Below are 12,635 nucleotides of genomic sequence, written 5' to 3' on the forward strand. Positions count from 1 at the left end.
CCAACTAAAATGTCTAGATTAAAATGTGACCGCACCATAATTTTCATTTCACAGCGCCACAGTGGCTTATAGTTTTTATAGCCTTTATGGCTGATAAGATTCGCCAGAAATCTGCAGATGCATATTGCATATGGCACAGTATAGCAACTTCAGCGACTTATCCAAGGACACATTAAGGTCTTTGGTAAACTTGTTAACTATTAACTATGACATTTCTTTCAATAAATTCTTAATTTACTGCTTATTAATAGTTAGTAAGGTAGTTGTTAAGTTAAGATATTGGGTAAGATTAGAGATTTAGAATAAGGTCAAGTAGAATAAGGCATTAATATGTTCTTAATTAGCACTAATACATGGCTAATATGTAGTAACATGCATGCTAATAAGCAACTAATAGGTGTTACCTATTCTAAAGTGTTACCGTTTTTTTTATTTTTATAACTATAGCAGGTCTAAACTGTTTTACATACAAAATATCTGTTCACCTTATGGGAACTTGTTGTCCTGAGCTTGCAATGATTTAAACAAAAACTATACTTCTTTGAGGGAAAATCTGCAGGATCAAGATGCCTTAGTATAAAGTCAAAGCAAACAGATGTATGTGAAGCAGCAGCAGAGGCACCTTTCATAGCATTTTAACACTAATCTCTGCTTTAAACAACTGTGTAAGCACATCTTTCCCAAGCTTCCACACAGGGACTAATTACATGGGAACAATGCTGCCCACGTTGTTTTAGGTCAGAGCTAACATGAGAAATGTGCAGTTGTCTGTCGGTAAGCGTGTTAAGGGTCGTAGTGTGGGCAGTGGCTCTCTTCCTTCTTTCTCTCCCTCTGTTTTGTGTGAATGAGTAAGTAGGACAGGTGCAGGACTATGACATCAGCTATGCGCGCTCTCCTCCCCTGGTTCCCATGGTCACCTCACTCTCACAGCTGCAGTGTAAAACAAATGGCATGTAACAGCATCAAAACGGCCATTAGGAAAATCAATACGCCCCCATTTTAGTCAAGCCTCCCCTGCATTGAACCAAGCACATTTAATTGAATGATATAAGTGGCTGAAGATTGAACTATCCATTTGCTCCCAGTTCAAGCCTGACTTTGATGGTAGTGAATATCACAAAATCTAAGAACATGTCCAGACCATCCACTCACAATAAAATGAAAAGACAATAAGTAGTTAAGTTCCGCTTTAAAAAAAAAACAGATGCCTTTTCATTATTATACATTCTTTTTTATATATATTACTAAAAGTTTTGTGAGCAGGAAATATGCATATTATTATGATTTCTGAGGGATCATGTGACACCGAAGACTGAAGTAGTGGCTGCTGAAAATTATATTTTAAATTACATTTTAAAATATAGGCTACTGTTTTTATAAATTGTAATAATATTACTGCAATTACTGCATTTTTTTATTAAAATAATGTAGCTTGGCAAAGCAAAAGAGAGTCTCTTCTGAAAATAATTATTTATTATTAAATTTGAAAAATATTATTGTATTAATAAATTACGTTAGCAACCGCGTAGCAACACCCTACCAACCACTCTGAGTACCCTAGAATCTATCTAATCTTTAAAAATATTTTAAACTTCAAACTACTTCAAACTTATAGATTTTAAAACTTGTCTAACTTTGTTTTAGCTTTCTAAAGCCAACTTCAAAGTTTGTCTCGACAAACTTTTTTTTTTATCTAGTTATAGGCTATTAGTATTAGTATTACAATAATGCACAAAAAAATAAAAAAATAAAATAATTGTCAAATTTCATTTCATTTCAGTTTAATTGTGGAAATGTTTGAATAGTTTAATAAAATAAAATGCATAAATCTTTAATTTAGGCAGATTTTATTACATGCATGTTGTGGTAATGAGAATTTGCTGGGGGGGGGGGAGCTTTATTTGCATGCAAATAATGTTCTCAAAGCCTAAGAACAGCTAACTAGGGTTCAATGTCAGAAAAACGGGGACTTGAAGAACTGAGGTGGCTTAAACACAGTATATTGCATTGATGCAATTTTCTTAAAATTGAGGTTGTTCATGCATCAAGCACATGTTCTGCAGTAAAGACATAGGTTTAGTATTGCTTAAAGTGACCAAATCTAAAGCAAATCCATTTCATCTGGATATTGTGATCCTTGTCATCAAATTTATTACATGTCATGATGTCCATGCAAAATCACAAAGTGATTTTTACAGTGTTCCGGCCGTGCAGGTGCATGTCTTAATCTACTCCCAACTTGAGTGACTTGTTTAAGTCTGTGAAATCACCATTGACAATCTTATCAACAAGACAGTTTTATATAATGCAGCTTTCATGGGAATGGACTAAAACAGACCCAAAAAATGAGGGTTACACACTTATGCTCCCCACTACAGAACTACTTTGAAATTACTGTTTGGTATAACAAAGAGTCTCAGGGTTACTACATCCGGGCACGAGGCCAGAAGAAATGCACATAATAATTCTTCTTCTCGGCCGATTGGTGTGATAAATCTACATGTGATGCATCACAGAGTTTCAAGTCTTTAAGTTTGCATTAGGAGCTTGTCAGTGCATTAATTCCAAATGCTCTTCTCATTTTCAGTACTGGTGCTATAAGATCTTCATTATGTATTAGACCATTGGATATCATTCAAACACTTCTCTTCAGAATTCAGTAAAAACTTTAAGTGGATTTAATATACTGACTCATATATATATATATCAGTGTAACCTTCTAAATACATTATGAGCTCATGATTACACAATTACACTTAATCAGATAAGAGGAACAACTAAAACTATATACTAAATCACAACAAAATATAGCCAGTATAAGTAATGAAGGCTGGGTATTTGGCTTATATTTACACATGATGTCATCATCTTTAATATTACTTCTTTGTCCTAATGGCTTGCAGCAGCGGGACCCACTTTGACTTCGGCGCTGAGGAGGAAGTGGGTTGTTTCAGAGCTCTAGGGTTATGTGGGCCGTCGCATTCATCAGCCTCAGAAGTGATTTCCATCTTCTGGATGATCAGCTTGAGCAGGTTATGCTGTTTCTCCAGCGAAGAGGACATTGATTTTAACCTGAAAGAGAGAGCGGTTTTAAATGCAGTGTATGTCTTGTATAGATGAGAGTAAAAAAGCACATTTTAACTGATGCAACAACTGCACAGTTGTACTTAAAAGCTTGTGTTTGTTATGAACCTATAAGCAGACTCGATTTCAAATATTATTTTTAAAAAAATCACTTTTTCTGAAACTGTCTAAAAGTAAGGCAGGTGAGATATGTGAATTAGATCTGTGCCATTCATCTTTGAATTTGATTTGAATTGATGTTGCAAACAAAACTTCGAATTGCTTAGTGTAGTTGATGCTGCATTATGTCTAATGAACACTAGAGGATGCTCTCCCATAAGTCTGAAAGTTTTCTGTCATTGTTATTCTAATTTTTGTGCTTTTGTCATTTTTTTTATACATCTATTTAGTTTTTAAGTTTTAGTTCTTTTAATGGTTCAACAAACTAAACAAAATGAAAAATATTACTTTGACAACTAGCTTAAGTCTGCAAAATATTTTATTATTATAAGCTCTTAAACATATTTTGTAATAGTTTTAGTGGTAGTTAATGAGAATAACCCTGGTTAGCAGTGTTCAGATTTTAAAACAACCTACAATATCTTTATTTTCACTGAAATACGTCAACGTGATAAAAAAATGTAAGAAACAGTTCACCCGAAAATGAAAATTACCCCATGATTTACTCAAACTTAATACATCCTAGGTGTGTATGACTCTCACAAATACAATCAGAGCTATAAAAAGTTAATTGAAATAAATGTCCTGGCTCTTCCAAGCTTATAATGGCAGTGAATAGTGGTCGAGACTTTGAAGCAAAATAAAGTGCATCCATTAGGGTGACCAAATTTTAGTTTTTATTTTTTTTGAAAGGGGACAGTGGGAACAGGATGCATACAGGAGGAGGGAGGGGTGTTTTGGGGTTTGAAGGGGGCCTCCAAAAGTTGCGACTCCAAAGTTGCCCAATGACCATATCATAAAGAGAACATATGGTCACTCTAGCTGGATTACCGGTTTAAAATACGGCATAAAATACATTTGGCTGCAATGCATTTACTGAAACATTTAGCATTCTACCTAAAATAAATTTGTGGTGGATGTTAAGTTTTGTGAAGCATGGCCACTGGTACTAAGACTTTTAGCTGTGTATATGATTGATCTTCATACCATTGACTTTAAAATATGTATTTTAGGTATAACCCTGTGCATCCTGCTCCCACTGTCCTCTTTTTTGAAAACTAAAATATGGTAACCCTAAAAACACCAAACAAAAAACTGGTCACTGGTCATTAAAAGTACAAAAAAAGAGTATCTGTTAAGAAAAATGGAGGATTTCTATATAATACAAAGAGTAGCCTATTTTTCCTTCGCTGTAAACAAAATGCAGTACACAAATGCAATGCTTCGTTTGAGAAGGCCTTTATTAACCCCCCGGAGCCGTGTGGAGCACTTTTTATGATGGATGGATGTACTTTAGTTGGTTTCAAAATCTGGCCCAATACCCACTGCCATTATAAAGCTTGGAAGAATCGGGATGTTTTTTATTATAACTCCGACTTTATTTGTCTGAAAGAAGAGAGTTATATACACCTACTGTAGGATGGCTAGAGGGTGAGTAAATCATGGGGTAATTTTACATTTACATTTAGTTATTTTGCAGACGCTTTTATCAAGAGAGACTTACAATTTTCTTTTTTGGGTGAACTATCCCTTTAAACTTTTGGCGCATTATTTCTTACATAATCACCAAAAATAAAAAAAATAATAATAACATATATATATATATATATATATATATATATATATATATATATATATATATATATATATATATATATATATATATATATATATATATACAAATATATATATAAAAGCTTTAAATGTTTTCTAGAGGTTTCAGAAAAGCGTATACGTTTGTGACTGTACACTTACAATTTAATAAACATTAATATTACATTACTAATATACTTTAAAAATATATTTTTGAATGTTGTTAAAAGGTACAGAGGTACCTTAATGTCTCAGTGACAAGCTGTTGCACTTCTAAAGCTACAGTTTTGGCACTTTTTTCTGACAGATGGCTTTATAGGCATAATTACTGCATAAAAAGTCTGATAAACCTTCCCATTTTTTATTGTGATGTTAAATAAATGGAAAAATAGAAAACTTTTCACACTGGAAAAAAAAGTATCTGCTCACTTTTGAAATCCAGTCCTTTATGTCACTCTAGTGGGTGTCCCTGAATAAACCCAAAACAAAGAGATCACCTGTTCTTTTGCTTGTGCAGCTCTATCTCCAGAGGCCCTCCCTGCCGCGAGCAGAGGTTCAGACGGGTGCGAACTGTGTTTTGGATCTCACCATCAATGAGTGCCTGCATCAGCACTTTCTGTTTAACAAATGATTGTCATTAAATGTTAATCTTCACTCAAATGTCTTTTATACTGTTTAAAATACGTTAGCCTAAAGAATTTTTGCAAAAGTTCATCTGCGACCACTAGGAATAGCATTTGTCGATAGACAAACCTTGCATTTATTGGGATAGACGGTGATAGATGGTTTGTCCACTCGCTTCAGGAACCAGTAAGGTAGCTTCTCCTCAAGGGTAGTGTGAAGCTCGATCTGTAAGGAAGCGCTTTCTTGATTAATGTGATGCACTAGATGTGATGCTTATACTAAATCTGACTAGGTGTGCAAAATACTGCTAAAAATGTATGTTAATTAGAGATATCCAGACTGCTCACCTGCATGGCTATTCTCTTCAGCTCTGCATTTCTCTGTACCTCTGCGATATCTCCTACTGCCAAACCAATCTGCAATATGATTTAGACAAATAAGCCTAATACCTCCTAACATATTGCAGCCAACATTAAAATAATAATTGGCTTCCAACAGGCCAGTGTTGAGTGTCCTACCATGAGGTTCATGAGAAGAATAGGCATTAGAAGCACAAAGAGCACAAAAATAAAATAGGTGACCCCGGGAAACGCCATGCGGCTGTTTTCATAAGCATTGAGAAATGTGCTCTGGTAGTTCAGCTCTCCCACTGTCATCACAAACGTCTGGGCTAGAGCAAGGCTGATGGAGCTGAACTCATCCTGTCGAAAGCAGCAAACGGTAAACATCATCAAACCACACCGAATTGATAAGACTTGACAGGTCTGTCAAGGTGGGTTGATATCATCTCTTTGTTTGGACTTACCTGGTGGAGCATCAAAGCGTAGAAGGCCAATCCAAATGCGAGCAATAGGAAGATAAAGAGGATCATGATGCACATCAGGGTCCTAACGATCCCACCAAACATCACCACGTAAATTCCAATTCGCTCAAACCTGCCATGTGACAAGGGCATATGAGAATTCAGATGTTTTATGCAAAACATTTTAGACTATTTTCGCAAAAATCTATTTAAAGTGAATTAATTGAATGCTAAAAGTGGGTTTATTAATCACATTGTGATATTCATTTTTAGATTTACAAAAGATTAAATTTCACGGTGCTCATAAATGATAAGATTAATTTTAAGTGAGTGTTAGATTATGCCAATATTTATTTTATTTTTTACAAGGATGCATTAAACTAGTGAAAAGTGACAGATATCTTTTGTAAAATTAGACATTTCTTTACTATTGCAAATAATGGTTTCCACAAAAAAATATATATACTAAGATTGATAATAATAAGAAAAGTTCTTGAGCACCAGATCAGCATATATTAGAATGATTTCTGAAGGATCATGTTCGCACTGAAGACTGGAGTAATGATGCTAGAAATTCAGTAATTAAATAAATATATTAAAATAGAAAACCATTATTTTAAATTATAATAATATTTCACAATATTACTGTTTTTACAGCATTAAGTAGATGCAGCATTGGTGAGTATAAAAAAATAAAATAAAAATATTTGACTCCAAACTTCTGAACGGTGGTGTATTCTAAATGTAATAATATGAAAAATAAACATGCATTATATCAAATATCGACTGATATTGATATATCTATAAAAATCTAAAAATATCGGCTGATAACCCATCTATAAATTGTGCATCTCTTACAGCACATATACAATTTATAGCACTTCCTTTTATTAATCAGCATATAATGTACTGTATTGAATATGATTAGAAATTAAAATTGATCAGCAACCCTATAATATAACTGAGATAAATCTAGAAAACGTGACTTGTTCATATTAAAAGTCCAGGAAGGTCACATATACTAGACCTCTGAAAGTAGAGCAGGAAGCCGATCCATGAAGTCAGAATGGCGAAAGCTCCTGCCTCCCATTGCCAAGTGTTCTCTAGATTGAAGCACATGGGAATGACAAAGGCTAAAGAGCTAATAGCTGCACACCAGTCAGGAGGGTTCGAGAAGTCAGTGAAGTAATTTATTCGCTGTAATGTAAAATATATGAGGGGTTAAATAAAATCACCTTTAGATTCCAAACATAGTGCAATCTGAATACCCTCGCAAGTGGCAAAGAGCAGTATATAACAATGCATGCAAAATCTGAGCTGTGTTTTTATAGGTAAATCACATGGCTGGAAGGCTTAGAGCCCTGCGAGGGAATCCCCACAGCCAAGGCATGTGTGTTTAATGTGCATCATGACATTTATGATTAGTGATGGTTTGATTGCCCTCTGCTGAGGGTCTCTGTAGTGGTACGAGAGGAATTTATAGTGAATGCATCATGGGAAGTGATGACATAACTATTACCTGCTGAGCCATCTGCACCAGCTCTTTGCAAACGGAATACACATTCAAGACTAGCACCATGATTATACAGACCGAGATTAAACATTTTTGCTGGATGGAGAGAAAAGAGAGAGGGGGAGAGAGAGAGAGAGTATCATTACAACATTATCACCAAATTAATCACATTTACATAATGACTGTACTTCTTTTCATTCATAACCCAATTAGCATATTATGCTAAATTGGAAAAATCTCTGCTATGGTGAGTGCATGTTCCTCACACTCAAAAATGGATAATACTAATGCCAATATGAGTATTGTGTGCTATTTCTAAAAAGATAAATAGTAATATGCGTACAAGATTAGACATACTTAATTTCATGGGGATTATAACCTTGAGCTGATGAATAAGTCAGAAGTTGATGGATGCCATTCAGATCAAAATGACACTCACTAAATTAAGTAATGGGATATGGACAAGGTTATAAGGAAGTGCAGGCAAATGTGAAAGGATATGCATGTGATTATGAATGATAGCTTGAATAATTGGCCTGTCATTGCATAACAGATTAGGCCAACTTGACAACAAGAACCATAGGTCCTTCTGACCCCTATATAATGACTAAAGTTGACATTGTTGGTGTGCTTTAAAGGAATTCCTCATCCCAAAAAAATTAAGAAAACATAAAATGCTGAAAATGTAGCATTATTGCTTCAATTTAAAATACTCGTAATCAGACTTACTTATCAGTTACTTTTTTATGGATTACATGATTACATTTTATTTACACGATGGTAATAAGGTGTTCACAATTCATTCTTTTTCAAAATTCATGTTTGCAATGTAGCTATTTTTGTTTTGTTTATCATTGATACATTCACATGCACTTCTAGTGTTTTATTAGATTAAATATTTAACCTGGCAGTGATATTGCTGTGAATTTCATGTTTTTCAATATTGTTTTTTGTAGTGTAGCAGTTTCCTAAATTTACTCAATTATAAGTAATTAATTATACGTTTTATTCAGTGTTACTAGCAAACAATAACAGCAAGGCACATTGTTGTTAGTATTTTGTAAGTATTAACTGTCCACACATTGCACTTGAAAAAGAAGCAATCGTGGCTATTGTAGGTGAATTAAATATATTTTGTGGAATACAGTATATTTTTTCCTTATAATGTCAAAATAGTACAAGATTAGGTTAATTCAATATATGTGCTATCAAATAAGGGTTAGCACAAATGTAGTCTAAATGTAATCCAAAAGTAATCAGATTACGTTACCAAAAATGTGTAGTTTTAGAGATTATATTACTGACTACAAATTTTGTCATGTAATCTGTAATCAGTAACTGATTAAAATTCATAAGTAATCTACCCAGCTCTGCTTCTAAATGTCTTGAAGTAAAAAAAAAAAAAAAACAGTGAGTTTGAAAGAAACAATTCCATCATTAAAAGCTTTTTACTTTTTAACTGTTGCTTCTGGTCAAAATATGAATCTATTATCCATAATAAAGCTTCATCCTGTGAAAAAAACCATGCCCGGTTATCTCTCATATCAAAATCCACTGACATATTTGTTTAGAGCTGTTTTTGCTTGTAAATAGTGCTTGATCTGTGCATATTTCTCTTTTGATTAAGCTGAGACAACTTTTTCACTGGAGAAAACATTATTATGGATAGAGGATAATGTAACAAGAAACAATAGTTTGAAAAAAAAAAAAAAGGATGGATTTATTTATTAGAAACAAGCCGTTTTTATCTTCAGAGGACATTAAGTGATGGACTCGTGTCATGTGGAATATTTGTGGATTATTGTGTTGTTTTTAGCATCTGTTTGGACTCTTATTCTGGCAGCACCCATTCACTGCAGAGGATATATTGATGAGCAAGTGTTGTAATGCTAAATTAAGAAGTTAACTTGGATTTTCATTTTTGGGTAAATTATTCATTTAAATAATGCCAAATTATTTCTTAAAGGGTTATTTCAAAATTAAAATTGATTGATCGATTGTAGTGTGATTACATTAAATTCTATGATTTGTTACCTTTAAATATAAGCCAAGACCTTCATTCCTACAGTTGTTAATTGGGTGTGAAGATTTGTCTCATTCATTTTCTCTGGAGTTGTTTGATTACTATTTTTATTTTACAATTTTGAACAAAATCCAAAATGTTCCTAAATTCATGTGAAAAATCAGCATGTAAAAAAATAATGGGACTTTTCTACTCTTTTCATGAAAAGTGACCCCTAGTGACACCAGACCCTCCCTTGTGTTTTGACACCACTGATTTGTAGCACCACATCTATCTAGAAGACAGAATTATATTAATAAATCTAAAAAAGGTATCATCATTTCCCTCTCTCTTAGAGTTTATGACACTGTGTGACTTTGAAAGTAATTCACAATCAATCTGATTGTCATTTAAATTCAACTACCATTATTCTCTTTCACCTTTCCCTTCTCTGCTTGTCCCTGATACGCATCTCCAGCTGTCATTTGTCCCACACATTACAGGAATTACACTCTACATTGTGTTCACCTCAACTCTTTTGAGCTCATCTCTTCCATATACAAGATGCCACAGATCTCTGAACAAAGCCTATCTACCTCTCTAAAAGATACGGGCACCATGATTACAGATGTGTTGTTGCCAAAACCGTCCTGCTTTGGTCTCAGATTGAGGATGAGGTATGTGAGGGGCAACAAGCCAAGCAGGTAGACAGCCAGGTTGAGCAAATGAACCTTGCTTCCGTACGCCTTCCTATCCGAATAAAACACAATATCAGTAGGATATTCAAATCTTATGTAAACCAGTCTATTTGTTTAAAGTGATGTTAACACTGCAATGCTGCTATTTTTAACCAGATGCACTAAAGTAAAATGCAGTGACTGTATTGTATAGGACTGTAGAAATTAGCTTATCATAGTGACTTAAAACATCACTACTAGAACCGTTACAGAACATACCACTTCATCTCCAGGTATTTTCGGCTCACGGGGTGAGTGAGGAGCTCCAGACGGTTGTACTGCACCATGGCCTAGTGTGATGCAAGAGTTACTATTCATTCTCACACTATTTTAGGATGCAGAAAGACTAGGAGCTTTGTATTTAAGAACATTTAGTGTACATTAGGGTCTAAAAGTCAGATATTACCATATTCAATGCGTGTGTGTGTGTTTGTGTGTGTGTACAGTATGTATATATATATATATATATATATATATATATATATATATATATTATGAGGTGCCAAACGGATAATAATTATATACAAATCTGAATGTATAGTTATTAGCCTGAATATATAAATGTAAATCTGAATATATAGTTATAAGTCTGAATATATAAATGTAAATCTATATAAATAAATGTAAAACAATTATACATATATAATCATATTAACTTCTATATATTCACAAACTTAAATTGATATATTCAGGCTTATAACTATATATTCAGATTTACATGTATATATTCAGATTTATAACTATATATGCAGGTTTACTTTTATGTATTCAGACATAACAATATATTTACAATTTGCATGTATATATTCAGATTTTTTATAAAATTATTTCCTGTTTGGCTATATATATATATACACACTCATCTAAAGGATTATTAGGAACACCATACTAATACTGTTTGACCCCCTTTTGTGTTTAGAACGGCCTTAATTCTACGTGGCATTGATTCAACAAGGTTCTGAAAGCATTCTTTAGAAATGTTGGCCCATATTGATAGGATAGCATCTTGCAGTTGATGGAGATTTGTGGGATGCACATCCAGGGCACGAAGCTCCCATTCCACCACATCCCAAAGATGCTCTATTGGGTTGAGATCTGGTGACTGTGGGGGCCATTTTAGTACAGTGAACTCATTGTCATGTTCAAGAAACCAATTTGAAATGATTTTGTGACATAGTGCATTATCCTGCTGGAAGTAGCCATCAAAGGATGGGTACACAATGGTCATAAAGGCATGGACATGGTCAGAAACAATGCTCAGGTAGGCCGTGGCATTTAAACGATGCCCAATTGGCACTAAGGGGCCTAAAGTGTGCCAAAAAAACATCCCCCACACCATTACACCACCAGCACCAGCCTGCACAGTGGTTACAAGGCATGATGGATCCATGTTCTCATTCTGTTTACGCCAAATTCTGACTCTACCATCTGAATGTCTCAACAGAAATCGAGACACATCAGACCAGGCAACATTTTTCCAGTCTTCAACTGTCCAATTTTGGTGAGCTCTTGCAGATTGTAGATGAGTGGTACCCGCTGAGGTCTTCTGCTGTTGTAGCCCATCTACCATTGTGGCTTCACAAATGCTTTGCTGCATACCTCAGTTGTAACGAGTGGTTATTTCAGTCAAAGTTGCTCTTCTATCAGCTTGAATCAGTCGGCCCATTCTCCTCTGACCTCTTGCATCAACAAGGCATTTTCGCCCACAGGACTGCAGCATGATTGGATGTTTTTCCCTTTTCACACCATTCTTTGTAAACCCTAGAAATGGTTGTGCGTGAAAATCCCAGTAACTGAGCAGATTGTGAAATACTCAGACCAGCCCGTCTGGCACCAACAACCATGCAACGCTCAAAATTCCTCAAATCACACCCCTAAGTGCATTGAAGCCAACTGCCATGTGACTGGTTGATTAGATAATTGCATTAATGAGAAATTGAACAGGTGTTCCTAATAATCCTTTAGGTGAGTATAGATAGATAGATAGATAGATAGATAGATAGATAGATAGATAGATAGATAGATAGATAGATAGATAGATAGATAGATAGATAGATAGATAGATAGATAGATAGATAGATAGATAGATAGATAGATAATGCAACATAATTTAAGGGGACT

At 34.4% G+C, this 12,635-nt stretch overlaps 1 protein-coding gene across 1 annotated transcript in view; it reads right to left on the reverse strand.

Moving 5' to 3' along the window:
* Nucleotides 1-1,869: 1,869 nt before the first annotated feature.
* The window catches only part of trpa1b (transient receptor potential cation channel, subfamily A, member 1b), a 170,373-nt gene continuing 159,607 nt past the window's right edge, over nucleotides 1,870-12,635 (reverse strand). The window contains exons 23-32 of the mRNA XM_026201071.1: nucleotides 10,734-10,804; nucleotides 10,374-10,527; nucleotides 7,782-7,871; nucleotides 7,290-7,459; nucleotides 6,266-6,395; nucleotides 5,979-6,161; nucleotides 5,808-5,876; nucleotides 5,590-5,685; nucleotides 5,334-5,452; nucleotides 1,870-3,072 (exon numbers count right to left, since the gene is read on the reverse strand). Coding sequence (XP_026056856.1) covers nucleotides 2,877-3,072; nucleotides 5,334-5,452; nucleotides 5,590-5,685; nucleotides 5,808-5,876; nucleotides 5,979-6,161; nucleotides 6,266-6,395; nucleotides 7,290-7,459; nucleotides 7,782-7,871; nucleotides 10,374-10,527; nucleotides 10,734-10,804 — 1,278 coding nt within the window. The 3' untranslated portion in view covers nucleotides 1,870-2,876. The remainder of the gene's footprint in view (nucleotides 3,073-5,333; nucleotides 5,453-5,589; nucleotides 5,686-5,807; nucleotides 5,877-5,978; nucleotides 6,162-6,265; nucleotides 6,396-7,289; nucleotides 7,460-7,781; nucleotides 7,872-10,373; nucleotides 10,528-10,733; nucleotides 10,805-12,635) is intronic.

This window comes from Carassius auratus, chromosome 24 (genome assembly GCF_003368295.1).
Source record: "Carassius auratus strain Wakin chromosome 24, ASM336829v1, whole genome shotgun sequence".
In the NCBI taxonomy this organism is placed as follows: Eukaryota; Metazoa; Chordata; class Actinopteri; order Cypriniformes; family Cyprinidae; genus Carassius; species Carassius auratus.